At 43.0% G+C, this 14,841-nt stretch overlaps 1 protein-coding gene across 1 annotated transcript; it reads right to left on the bottom strand.

Moving 5' to 3' along the window:
* On the bottom strand, positions 1 to 12,026 carry LOC125310945 (male-specific lethal 3 homolog). The gene is given in 15 exon segments (XM_048268746.1): positions 1 to 1,020; positions 4,746 to 4,830; positions 5,017 to 5,055; positions 5,058 to 5,112; positions 5,265 to 5,374; positions 5,808 to 6,181; positions 6,438 to 6,617; positions 8,280 to 8,440; positions 8,728 to 8,856; positions 8,950 to 9,050; positions 9,157 to 9,177; positions 9,467 to 9,567; positions 9,889 to 9,984; positions 11,761 to 11,843; positions 11,949 to 12,026. Coding segments are annotated over 15 exon segments (1,650 nt in total). The 5' UTR covers positions 11,964 to 12,026; the 3' UTR covers positions 1 to 920.
* Positions 12,027 to 14,841: the final 2,815 nt, after the last annotated feature.

The raw sequence follows: 14,841 nt of genomic DNA, 5'->3' as shown, positions 1-14,841 counted from the left end.
TTCAAAATTCGTAATCAAACTGTATTTGTGGATCATAAAGACAATTCACAACACGACTGTCCTTGAAATTTCCAACAATTGCAAAATGTAAAAAATAACATTTTTCTATTAAAGCACAATGCAGTGTATATTTTACATCAGTCACATGCATATCCAATCATAGCCTAAACTGTGCCTTAGGAAAGGAAGAGAAACACACAAAAGCCAGTGCATTAGAATACAACTGAACAGCCATCTCAAGGACTACTAAGACCCAACAGATCCTTATATACACAAGTAACAAATACACACAGACATGTGGATTGTCATACTGTACTTTCTACCTCCACACTAATGCCACTGCACTTAGAAGCTAGCAAAGGGGAAACAAAACCAAAGCAGACAGCACACACAATGCTTCAGGATGCAGACACATGAAACAGTCTTAGCTCTGGAGCGTTCAGGAGTGTCAGAGACACACATACACACATACAAGGCTCAGTTCCTTGCCAACACGCCAACACACACACACACACACACACACACACACACACACACACACACACACACACACAAGTCACACAAATGACAAAAAAGTGTGTAGGGATTCTTTCTTCTGGAAAAGTCTTTTCATTTTTTGGGGCAGTCTAGTCGGCAGGGCGAAAGAGCTTGACAGCAAAGAGGTGAGAGTCACAGGACATCACAGAAGAAGAGAGAAGTCTTTGAGCCCAGAAAGCAAAAAAGTATTGCAGCAGTCTCAGCCAGAATGCAGGACGTAGACATCCGATCGACCGTCATGTCGTCCAGTCCAACCGCTCACAGAGAGCAGGACTTCAGTCCGGCTGGCCGCACTGGAGCACGTGGGTGACTCGGCAGAGCTGGTGTCCCAGGGAGGGCTGGCTTCAGTCCTAAGGTCAGGGGTCAGAGTTCGAGGAGCGCGCTCAGAAGGTGGCGTGCGGCTGCTTCATGCAGTAGTGCGCCTCTGTGGCCGACACATAAGCGCACTCTGGAAAGAAGTCCTCATGGAACTCGGCCAGAAACCTGAGGAGGAAAGGATGAGAGGAAGAAAGGAGGAAAGGATGAGAGGAAGGATGAGAGGAAGCAAGGAAGGAGAGAGAAATCGATAAGGACCTTACTCACGCACAGTCAAACACATTAACATTAGATGGCCTAAGATATAATGTGTGGCATATAGGCTTAAGTGGGCTACACCTCAGATAAACGAGGGGAAAAACAACACTTTGGTGAAATAGATTTCCAGCGCCTTGATTTTAGTTCAGTCTGTTTGAAACAGCTCGGAGGTTTGCTCACAGCGTTGGCTGAGGATGGGAGGAATCCAAGAGGCAGATAGATGGGAAGCAAACGGATTTAGAAGGCAAAAGAATGTCTCCCAAGAGCTGGCCACATTAGAGGCGTGTGCTTTTAGGGTCTGGGTGTGTGTGTGTGTGTGTGTGTGTGTGTGTGTGAGTGAGTGAGTGAGCCAAAGAGAGTGTGTGAGTGTGTGTTTTCATGATTTAAAATGAGGGCTCTGACTGCAACCCTTAGTCACACTTGGGACAGTCTTTGTGCCTGCATGGCCACAGATTTAGTAGAGCTGCACACAGCAGCCTAGGGAGACAGAGCGCCTAAGAACCCAGAACCCAGAGCTCAGGAGCTTCTCCTCTGTAAGGTGGGCTCCACACAGGAGACTCTCGGCGCTCTGTAGGGAGGCAAACTCTTAGTGGAATATTCTAGAAAAGCCGTTCTTGTCATCTGAATTCACAGCTACATGCCTCGTCTTGTTCTGTGCTCACGGTCTACTCGACTGCCACTGAGGCGATGCTGTAGTGGAGGGACCCCCGTCGCGCGTGTTCGTCGTCTTTACACGGCCTGCCTAAGGTGCGCCACCCGCTCGCCTTAAATAACCCAATTCGCTCAAGTCGGAGGGCGAAAATCTCCCCGTCTAATCGGCAGAGTAAATCCCGAATGTCCTTAGTATCTGCTACGCCCGCCAAATCCCCTAAATCTTGCCATCTCATCTTGGCCTCCCCGGGTACGCCGGCCCTTAATTCCACCGCAAACAAATTATCCTCATCAGGCCGAAAATTAAGAGCGATTTCAACCGGTACCAAATTATACTCATCGTGGGAGACACGTCCCTCTGGTTCACCCAGACCGACCCCAACCGGAGGGAGGGACGACACACACACACACACACACACACACACACACTCTTTGATTACCATGGGCTTGGTGGCTTGTAGTGGTTTACAGTGATGTGCACACCATGCCACTGATAAGTGATGAATTGCATATCACTCCTGTTCCATCTTGAATTTCTTTTATTCCTTCAACAATTAACTTGCAAGTGGTTTTCTTCTCGAATGAAACACGCATGCTTGCACAAACACACACGCATACACACACACCCTATCTTTTCATTTTTTTCCCTCTCCCTCACACACAGGATTGGGATTAACCTCAATCATTCTTTCTCAGATCCCTTCTCTCAATCCCAGCATGCCTTTCTTCATTCTGTTACATCAACCGGCCCAGCTTCTCGTCCCCCACAGTGGAAACAATGCAAGGGCAATTTCCCTGTGTGGCACAAGTCAGAACCACTCTGCTATCACACACACTGCACACACACACACACACACACACACACACACACACACACAGCGTGATGGTCCAGCCATTCAATCGCGGGGAGGGCGGTCCAGTGGGGAGCTCAACAGCGCTGCGCTGTGGCGGGAGGTGGTAGTGCGCTGTAGTGATTAAGCGCGGAGAATAATAAACAAATCCAGCGTTTGGGGCCAGCTGAAGATCGCCGGGCTGGATTTAAAGATTAGGCCAGAAGCTTGTGTAACCGCCCACAGAGCTGCCGTGCTTCCAATGTGGATTCCTACACGCACGCTGTGTGTCTGTCTGTGTGTGTGTGTGTGTGTGTGTGTGTGTGTGTGTGTGTGTGTGTGTGTGTGTGTGTGCACGTGCGTGTTAGTAAGGAAGAGAAAGAAAGGATAATTGAGAGAAAAGAAGGACAAAACAACTCTGCCAGGAAGAGGAGAGTGAGAGGGTCACCTGGTGGGAACTGTACAATGAGTCCAGTGATTTTCTGAAGCTCAATATGACACCCACATCATACAGTGGTCTTTATCAAGTGGTTAGACATTTAAACAGCTGGCTCAATTTTAATTATTGGAAACAGCAATTCATGTTTGAATTTCCATATACAGTACATATTTTATGCAATTCTTTCATATCTGCCTAAGTTGATTCAATATAATGGACTGATGGTTGAAAAATACTAGATGTACCACAGAGCAGTACAAAATATGACCACCGCCCAGTCCAGCACATTTTTTCCACAAAAATAAATCACGCTGAAAGGCCTATATGATTCTAACTGTCTCACTAAATTGCCTTATCCACACTCAATTCTCACTGGTATCTGCTAGACAACAAGTACCAAAACATGATTTGTTCATAGATTTCACAAGCAAAATTCATTTTATACAACCCCACCCCCCATCTTGCCTGTTCATAATTCTGAGAAATTCTTGAATTTTTGTGCATGTGTGATAGTGCACGTTTAAGTTTTTATGTGTGTGTGTGTGTGCTTGTGTGTTTGTCTGCGTATGTGTGTTTGTGCATGTGCATGCATGCATACATATGTCTACTGTGTGAGTATGTGTCATACGTATGATTACTATAAATGTATGCGTGTGCGTGTGTATCTGTTTAAAATTGGTCATCCTAGGCCCTACGGTTCTCAAGATATTCACAGAAAACTGTGTCTGCCCTACCCTCCTTTCGGGGGTCCAGTCCAGCGGGGGGGCTACAGATCAAAACGAAAAACGATGGTTCCATGCTATCCATATGGGGTTACATGCCCACCAAGTTTTATGTACCCCGGTCTTTCAGTGTCCCAGGAATCCTTGTTGGTGTACGGTCACTAAATGTACACATAAATCATTTTATTGTAAGGCCCCCCATGAACGAAAGTTCACAAAACTTGCATTCGGAAGGTGTCATAATGATCCTACACTTTCAATTTCGTGCAGTTTTGACCATGTCAGCCAGAGATATTGTGATGAAAACACCTAATTTGTTGCTTTTTAATTTTTAACTAGGTGGCGCTATACATGAAATAAGTGGAAATGGGATGGGTTGACATGCCCCCTTAAGACCAACATACAAAAAGGTGGACCTCCTAGGCCCCACGGTTCTCGAGATATTCACAGAAAACTGTCTCCGCCACCTACAGGCCAGTTGGTGTATAGTAACATAAATTAATTTATTGTGTGGCCCCCATGAACAGGAATGAAAAACTGTAAAAAAAAAAAACTGTGTCTGCCTACCCTCCATGAAATAGTGGTTTCGGGGTCCAGTCCAAAAAAAAAAAAAAAGTCCTCCCTAAACCCTAGGTTCTCGAAAAAAAAAAAAAAATTCCAGAGTGAAAAAAAATTTTTTAAGCTGCTTGGCGGTCATAATAATTAGAAACAATACAGCACTAATGACCTTACTGATTCTCTCTCAAACAAACAACATACCTTGATCTGACTACTGTCAAACAAATCTCTGAAGAACAATCACACAATGTTGTGATGTCTGTCTGTCTGTCTGTCTGTCTGTCTGTCTGTCTGTCTGTCTGTCTGTCTGTCTGTCTGTCTGTCTGTGTGTGTGTGTGTGTGTGTGTGTGTGTGTGTGTGTCGGTGTGTGTGTGTGTCCGTATATGTGCACATGACAAACTATCTGTGTGTGTGAGAGTGTGTGCGTGTACGCACCTAAGGAACAGCTCCAGGTGTTTGACCAATGCTCGGAGGTTCCTTTCAGGGATGTGCATCTTCCCCAGGATCTCTGGCAGTTTCACTAAAGACAAACAACAACAAAGACAGAACTTCATGACCACAGCCAGACCACAAAATCTCTTGAAAATGTGATTCAAACCCAAAGTTCGAGACAGTTCTAATTTGAGCATGCGTATGATACAGAGAGACTGAAGGGCATGTTTAAGATTAGCTGAGAGAGAGAGAGAAAAATGAAGCATATGCATACCAAAGAGCCGGAGCAGATGCTGAGAGCCATAGAGGTAAGAGGGGGGGGCTGGTCGCTCTGAGGATAGTTGTCAGGAGTCAGCCGCCAACTCAGCACCTACAAATACACAACCGGAATAACACATTTACCACATGCACCAAACCAAATACACAACCGGAATAACACATTTACCACATGCACCAAACCAAAAATATGATATGTATGAAAATATGAAACGCAAAAGCCACTTCATCAGTTAACCCATTCACCTCGTTCAGCTCATTGTTCCTGCGAGTCCCCAGACCAGCAAACACGCCGCTGCCATCTTTGCTGGGGGTCAATGGTAATGGGGAGGAGGAGCCGCTATGCACAGGGGTCTCTGGGTAGGTGGAAGAGGAACACACAAAAGCAAGTTAGCCCATTGCATCTCCAGATGTGCTCCTCCTGTGACAGCCATTGGTAAAGCACTCAGAGGGTTGAGTGGAGATGAGGTTGATACTGAAGGACATTTTCAAAGAATGAGCAAAGGGTCTCCTACACATGACCGCAATGTCTAAAGCTAAAACACAGAAATGGCCTTTCTGTCCTTTTTCTATGGACAAACAGTGCCATCTAGTGGAGAACACATGCACATGATCCTGCAGTGCCTTTTACATTGGCTAATCCAACAGTGGACATCTATGCATAATAACTCTTCATAAATGAACTGACACCTGCCAGGGCTGAAACTGCACTAATTATTATTATTATTATTATTATTTTATTATTATTATTAACGATGAGTTTGAGTTGGTGAGGCGGGTAGAACTTACTCCTGTCCAGGTTGAGGAAGAACTTGGGCAGGGTGCCGTGGTGGTCTCCTAGGCGGCGCTTGGGTGGGGGGGAGGTACTGCTGCTGCTGCCACCGCCGCCGCCTCCCCCTCCCTCCCGCTCTCCGCCAGACGTGTTGCGCGTCGAGCGCCGCAGCGACTGCGCCCACTCGGCCGCCTCGGCCACCGAGGTGGGTCCGCGCCGGCGTTTGGGCGTGCTGGAGGGGCCGTGGCCCAGGACAAAGTGGGGCGGCCCAGTGGACGTCTCGCTGACGGCCGGCTGGCTGTCGATGGACTGCGGGGTGGAGGGGTTGGCCCCTGGGCTGGGCGAGCGCTCCTGCAGGGCTCTGGGAGCGGATGATGAGAAGAATTGGAGACTGATAGAGAGGAGAGATTTCATCCAACAATTAAGTATCGCACTCCTTTAAGCCACAGACAGGTTCTTGTAAGTGTATCTATATCAGGGAATGCTCCAGAGCACCCCTCATCATCATTATCCAACCAAATCCATTCGACTAAACAGTTTTCTTCAGAATAGATGTTAATGCATCAATAAATGAAAGCTCGTCCATGTGTATGTGTATGTGTATATTATGTATTTTGGAAGTATTCTGCAAAGTATTTCAGCCACACCTCAGGAGGGAGGCGTCGCACCTGCTGGAACCTGCCGACGGCTCGCTGACCGGCAAGACGAACTTGGAGGAGCTGACCTTCTTAAACTGGGCCTGCTCATTGGGGTACAGGAGGATCATGGGAAGGGTGAAGTCAAATGTGATCCTCAGTCCATCCACCATCTCCTTGCAGAGGTCCTCACTAACAGCAGAGAGAAGTGGAAGAGAGAACAAAAGACACTGTATCGCAAAAGACTACAAGTACATTTGGGTAAAATGGAAACTCTGGTGAGGATCATTGTGGGGTTTGGGTCACTAGTGCAGGGCTCCAGAGTGCGACCAATTTAGTTGCATATGCGACCTAATTTTTCAAAAGTGCGACTAAAAAAAAAAATCGGAGGTCGCACCGGCGCGACCAGCTATTCGAGAGAGGAAAAAGTGTCCGCATTGAAACTCTACCTTTGGTTCAATAACAGACACATATTTGGCCAATATCGTGGTTTAAACAAATCACAGATAGTGAAGGACGGGACCTCCCCTCTGATTGGCCGTGGCCCAGTGCCTGTGTGTGTTGAAATGTGCTGCAGAGAGAGAGAGAGAGAGAGAGAGAGAGAGAGAGAGAGAGAGAGAGAGAGAGAGGTCAAAAACCTGTCAGATAAACAGAGTGGATGCAGTTGCATTACAGTGTGGTCACATAGGCGAGATAAATGTCCCCTCTCCCCAGAGAGACTGGCAGCAACAAACCGTTCAGACGAGAGAGATGATGATCAAGTTTATCGTTGACGATAGGCCTAGTGAAACTTCCCTTCACCAAGTTCAGTCTGAAATAATTATTCACCAAAAATAGTTTGAGCGTAAAGAGCGACAGGAATGAGAGCGGCAAAGAGTCATTGCAGATGAAAAAAGGGCGTCTTAAAACCTGAACAATGCATACATATAGAACAGAAGGAGTGCGTCATTGACCGCAGTTACATGCAGGAGTAACCGGTTTTCAACAGCAATATTAAACTTTCGCCAAAGGAAGTTGTAATAAAACTCATTCTGATGGCATCAATCAATTTAATCCGGTATTTGCAAAACCGAATATCGCTGCTACATTTAAAGCCGAATATTCCCCTGCATGTATAACTGTGGTCATTCTGTGCGGTGAATTGAATGGACACATTTAGATCAAGCATGGCAAGTCATTGCAATAGCCTATAATAATAGGCCTACCATTTCGATTACTGCATTAACCATAGTGATGTTCTTATTGAAAATTTAAAAATACTAAAATTAAAAGTAAATTGCATCATTGGGGCTGTCAAATGATTATTGCAATCATCATTGCAAAATCACATAAAAATCCCCAGGCTACTTGGAACATCTCTTTAAATTGTGCTCAAATACATTTCTATGGAAGATGCTAGCCTGGCGAGCTGGTTTAGCCAAGGCCTAAAGATCATGAATGATAGTATGTAAGACCTTGAGCCATGAGATGTGCAGTTTGAAGCCCTTAAAAGACGTGCACTGTTAATTTACTCACTGTTATTTTTATTTAATTCATCTTGAGATGTTTTAAGTTTAAATTTCAGCTCAGTGGAGCACTTAAAGCACCAACACTTCATTAAGTTACTTTTCTTGTAGAATTGTAAATCATAGGACAACCTATATAGGACAGTAATTAAGGATAAAAAGTAAACCTGCTGCGGTGTTAAATGCGATGTGGTTGAAAATTTGGGTGCACCTAACTTTAGTGCAAAAAGTTAGTCTGGAGCCCTGTAGTGAGTGGGTTTTAAAAACGAGAGGTTAAATCAAAGAAATATATTTTATAGCCAGCCAGAGATCTGGCACGACAGGACAGGAGAGGTCACTGTAGACATACTTCTTCTCGGGGGGCACAGGCTGAGGCCCTGGGTCCGACGGGGCAGCCGACTGGCGGTGGCGGTGGCGCTCGTTGGCAGAGAAAGCAGCGTTGAGCGTGAAGTGCTTCACGTACGACTCCAGGATGTTCACGATGTTCATCGGACTCGGAAGCTTCACCAACTGCTCCCGGATATTCAAGACATTTTACAATTACGTTTAGTATTTGGTGAGGAACTTAACACAAAATACATTATATTTCTAGATATACACATGTCAGAAGTCAAAGAAAACACCAAACAAAAAGCATTTTTTATAATAAAGTCATTATAACACCTCATGTTATTATTCAATTATTACAATAACTACTACTTCAGTATTTATTCGCATGCTATCATTTTTTAATCCCTGTGGCCCCTAGCCAAAATAATTCTCTCCAAATAATGTCCAATCCTGACTGAGGCTTTAACCTTTTTCCTCTTGTTGATGTAGTAGCAGTCATCCTCAAGCTTCTTCTTGAGGATGTCGGGTATATCGATGGTGACAGCGATGGCCTTCTCCTCAACCTCTCGCTTGCCATGAGCTTCCTGCTCCTCCCTCTATGGGTCAGAGAGAGATGTCAGTGGCCACCACAAACCAATCAAACACCCAACCAATCCCAATGGTCAATAGAAAAGTTGTGTTCTCCTTACCATTTCATCCAAATCATCAGACGAGTCGCTCTCTCCGCTTTTTAAAGATTCAGGGTCCTCTGAATCGTCCTCGTCACTATCCTCAGATGATGAGATCAAAGCTGAAAGAAATAGCTCAAAAGTCAGGACCCTTTTTGGTAATGTTCGATGTCTTCATAAAATGTCATCCTTTGGATTTCATCATGGTGTAAACATGTGGATACTTACTGAGAGTGGCAGATTTATGGGCTACAAAAAACACATATCAAGTTTGAAATGAATACCCATATGAGTTCGCTCATGACATCTCTCTTTAAAACATGCATGCTAGACTACTTGAAACCCAGGCCCAACTATCACTCTGGCTTACAAGATTGGCAGAGAGGGTTTGTAAAAGAATCTCAAGTCCAATATAATCAAACCATAGCTTTCACTCAGTCACCTTCCATTTCAGTCACCACAGATCAGACCATTTAACTACAAATACTATTTGCTGCTGTAATAAAATTCAACAGATTGCTTAGATGAAAATACTTACAAGTGTCATCGCTCTCCTCTTCCTCCTCTTCTGGAAGGGGCTTTAGAGCTGCATTAACACCAGGTAAACGACAGCGTCGTTTCCTCCAGCCCTTTCTCTTCCTGTCATGAAATGTGTGATGAAATGTATTCATCATGTCGGCATTTGTCTACATTTGTGCATTTGAAGAGTTCAGATGCAAAACCCTCTAAATCCGTCTGACCACTTTTCTTTTAAATGAGCATTTAAATTCAGGCTTCTATAGGTTTTTGCCTATAAATCGATATTTCAGACCAGGAAGAGTATCTCAAAAATATCTCATTTTTGACATAGGTGGCAAGTTTCTTGTTTCAAACCAGAGAGTGGCTAAATTACTCTCACTTCCATGTTCCATTTGGTTAATTATTTGGATAATTTCTTTGTGCTGGTTAAGTGGTACTTACATGCGAGCCAAAGCTTTGCGCGCCAGTTCACGCTGTAATGTTCGATTTTCGTCAGAATCTCGCAGAACATGGTCCTCAGCTGCCCAACGGTCCCAACTGCGGAAACACAATGAAACTCTTGAGTAATACTCTCAAATTCAACATTCAGTTTATTTAAGATCTGGAGGATATCAGATGCATAGAAATCACAGGAGAAGTGCAATTTCAAGCTTTCATGCAGACCTCACAGTCTGTGATAAATGTAAAGTGGCACGCCATAATAATAAAAGCAAGCTTGCTAACAGGCTAACGTTAAGGGACTCACTGACTCCAAAAAATGTCAGGTGACAACAATAGTATTAACTGTATTGTTTTGTAACACTACAGCAACCTCTGAAATGAAAATGAGAAGACCTGAAATTGAGAGACCTGAACATCAGTCCCTCTCTGTGCAGTTGGATCCTTGACTTCCTGACTGACAGGACACAGGCGGTACGGCTGGGTAACATTATCTCCTCCACTCTAACACTCAGCACTGGTGCACCGCAGGGATGTGTGTTAAGCCCCCTGCTGTACTCGTTGTATACTCATGACTGTATGGCAACTCACACCTCAAACACCATCATTAAGTTTGCTGATGAAACCACCATAATCGGCTGCATCACAAGTGATGATGAGTCTGCTTACAGAGCAGAGGTGGCAACCCTGACATCCTGGTGCCAAGACAACAACCTGCTGCTCAACATCAGCAAAACCAAGGAGTTGATTGTGGACTACAGGAGACAGCAGGAAGAGCACACACCTATCTATATTGGAGGCACAGCAGGAGAGTCAGCTGCTTCAGATTCCTTGGAATTAACATCAGTGATCTGAGCTGGTCACACCATATAGGTATGGTCACAAAGTCAGCAAGACAGTGACTCTTCTTTCTTCGGCGGCTGAGGAAGTTTGGTATGGACGGTGAAACACTGACCAACTTCTACCACTGTACCATTGAGAGCATCCTGACCAGCAACATTACAACATGGTATGGTAACAGCACCGCTCATGAGCGCAAAGCTCTGCAAAGGGTGGTCAGGTCAGCGCAACGCATCACAAGGACTGAGTTACCAACTATTTAGGACCTTTACAGCCAGCGCTGCCGGAGGAAGACCAGGCGAATCCTCGCTGACCCCAGTCATCCCAGCCACAGTGTCTTCATCCTGCTACCATCTGGTAGAAGGTACAAGAGTATGCGGACTTCTACGAGCAGATACAGAGATAGCTTCTTTCCACAAGCTACCAGGATGCTGAACTGTAATTCTCTTCCACATAGCTAATCACCCCCCACACACACACACACACACACACACACACAAAATACACCTTCTTAATTACTGCTTTTCAATGTTACTCTTTTAAGTTGAGCTGGCTCTTGAGCTTAAGAATGTCATTACTTATAATTCATTTTATAAGTATATTACAATAAAACTACTTGAACCTCAAAGCACCTTCACCCTATTTACCGTCTTATTTACAGTATTTACTTATCTACTGTCAGTAACGTCACTTGAATGTGTCCTTTTCTGTGCAAGTAATAAGGAAGGAGACCTATAACTAAGCAGGTAATGGGACAATATAGCAGCGAGATAGAGCGTGGTAGGGTTATGGGTGTTTTTTAAGGTGAGCGGTTTTACGCATAGACAGTAAACGCTATTGCTGAGCTCTGGCTAACACACTTAGCTCGTTAGCACTGGTGATAATAGCCTAACGTTAGAATAGTTCTCATATTTAAATGCGTCCTTATGGAAAGGCATGCGATTCCTAACACATTCCCAACGAATACGTATAGTAAAATACACAATGAATGACTGATTATCTGCCTTGATATTCTATCGTTAATTAAATGCTTACCTTCTGTTCCAACCGTTAAAGTGAATCAGGTACTGCGGCACCCGCTTTCCCCGATCATCTTTTCTTAGGATAATGTCAACAACCTGCAAAACATAATAACATCGTTACCGAAATTGGTGATTACATCAATGCAATGGACGCAATAAGGTTAAGTAGTAACGTTAACTGCCAGCGAACGATCACAATACCGTGCAACATAGCATACGCTTCCCTAGTCCCTTTCATCCAAAGCAATCCCTACAAAAGACCTGTGGTCGCATGGAATAACGACACCATTGGATTCTACGTTACGTAGAATATCCGCGTCGGAAGTTGTTAGCATATCTAGCAAACAAGTGGCCTTTCCATTTTAATTTCATTGGAGCAAGAAACAAACACCAAATCATTTGGAGAGTACTTTGTAAAACTGACAGATTTGTAATTTGCAATACAAAACCTTCCGTTTATTTGCATTAACTTAATCGTGTTTTGAATAACTTGTCAGCAAGTTACCCACGCTAGCACATTACTAGCAAATGGCTAACGTAATGCATTAACTAAACATTCTCCAAAAACTACCTGTTGGTGAAATTGCTACGTCGTGCCCATGTTTTAGCTAGTTTAGAACGTTTCAAATACTGTATGTTAGGCATTGGTGAGTGTTTTATCCCTTGTTAAATATTTCATAATAATTTCTGTCTGTTGGCTAGCCATTAAGTTGCCACTGATCTGGTAGCCTACGCGACCATGCGAGCCGTCATGCTCGGAAGTAAACACAAATGGCGAAGTTAAGGAACGTATTATTTCAGATGCTGTCAAACAGTCTATATTCATGCTGTTAACAAACAATACAACTATTAGCGAATTATCTAAATGATTTACCTCAATACGGTGCTGCAACCATGTTAAAATGCATCACGCCCAATGCTGTGCCGAAGTTTTCCGCGCAAAAGCCACAATCCAAAAATTGCAACATTGTAATGTGAACTGGGGTAATACAAGTAACTAATGCAACCTCAATTAGAGGGGGTCGCTTGGAACAACAGGATACCCTGTGCGACATTGTAGGATAACTACTGATATTAACTTTGCCTTAAAAAGACGCACTTTACCTTTGCATCATAGAGCACTTTGGCCTTTGATGGATCGGGTTCAAAACAAAGAACTTTTTCTCCTTTATGAAATTTAAATTTCATTCCCCGAGAGTTCATTTGTTCATCATGGCGATAAGGAAAGGAGGAATATGGACCCCCGCTCCTTAACCCATTCGCCGCCGGACTGTATCCATCTCCCGCAAAAAACATATAGAGGGTCTATGGTTGTGAACAACAAATGGAATTGTAACAGTTTGATCCCTCAAGGTCTCCGTAGACACCGATGACGTCAAAAAGTTTGTGGAAGAAGAAAACATGTAGGCAAATTTCGTATGCCTTTGACTTGAAAAATATCCTTTTTGAGGGAAAAAACACTGTAATATTTTTTTTTCAATTATTAATTCTAATTATTTTACATCACGCAAATGTGTTTAACATGTAGCCTAGGCTATGACCTATTATTCAGACTATATGAAAATGGTAGGCCTAAGCAATATATTTATCTTTAACTGGTAGGCAACACCCAATAGATAGCCTACAGTATCAAACGAACCAAGCAAATCAAAGGTTTTTGAGTGTGGAGGGGTACTGGGAGATCTTCTGGAGGAAACTGCCTGTGGCCTAGGCTATAGACATGTAGCCTATAGACGTAATGTTTGTAGGCTACAGCAATTACATTTTCATTGTTTTGAGATGATCCTCCCCCCCCCTAATCGGTGTTATAAACTCTTTTAACCATATATAATCGTTCTGCCCCTCAACAGACTCCTCCCCCCGGACAGTTGACTACCTTATCCCATCCATAGTATTCTATTTATTCTATTTATAAAATATACATACTGTAATTACACTTATATATCATATTACTGCTCTTTATACTGTTCTGCACATACACTTATTTTTTACTATTTTGGCAGACATTATTCTTTTTGGTAGACTATTCTTTTTATAAGGTACTGCTAATACGTTGCACATATTTATATTTAATTTATATTACTGGAAACTAACACTTTCTTAAATGTATGCTGTCTACACTGCACTATATGTATTACAGTGTTTATATGGCACCATCTATCTATACTATGTATATCACTTAGCTTTTTTGCACTTCTGGTTAGACACAAACTGTACTTTCGTTGTCTCTGTACTTGTACACTGTACAATGACAATAAAGTTGAATCTAATAACCTCTAATAACTACTAGACTTGTATTTCTAAAGTTGACTAAATTTCACTGCAATCAATAAATTATAAAGCACAGCATGGCTATACAATCACAGCATGACCACCAAAAACATGATTTCATAATTATGTTACCATTTCAATGTACTTCAAGTTCAAATGTTTTAACATTTCATTTGATGTAGCTTTGTGTGATTGAATTCGGTTACTATGAACAGCATAGCCACACAATTATGTGTATGATTATTCCCACACTTATTTAGTAGTAAATAAAGCCACTGAGAATAAATTGATAATGTTTAGGAAGTGGAAGCATTTGACTGCACACACCACCAAGAATATGCCCTATTGTAATCCCAATTACAAAATAGATAGCAGTTCACTAAAACCTTTATATGTGTAAAAAATGCATATTCTGATTACATTTAATTTACTAAAGCCTATATTTTGCTTAGTTTATTTTATCTTTCATAATGACATTTTTGTTTTTATTGCCCATACTGCTGGGGTGGGTAATTGTTCTTTTTCAAAAGCACCTTTTGAAGTTGACATTGTTAATTAGATACATTCCTGTCCACAGGGTTTCACTTTTGCACATTTAACATTTAATTGACTAATGATACAAACCCCTATAAAGCTCTGAATTGAAGCCACAGCTTTTAGAGATAATGGGTCTGCAGTTTAGGTGCTAATGGGCGCTGTACCGAATGGACTGGTTTTAATTGACTACATGTTTTTGTGTTTTGTTTGAAACCTGGGTATGAGCAAAGATACATGACTGAATAGGGTTTTGTCTCTCTGACAGTTCATGAGCCAAAAATGTTAA

This window comes from Alosa alosa, chromosome 17 (genome assembly GCF_017589495.1).
Source record: "Alosa alosa isolate M-15738 ecotype Scorff River chromosome 17, AALO_Geno_1.1, whole genome shotgun sequence".
NCBI lineage: Eukaryota > Metazoa > Chordata > Actinopteri > Clupeiformes > Clupeidae > Alosa > Alosa alosa.
This window is presented reverse-complemented; position numbering and strand designations above follow the sequence as displayed.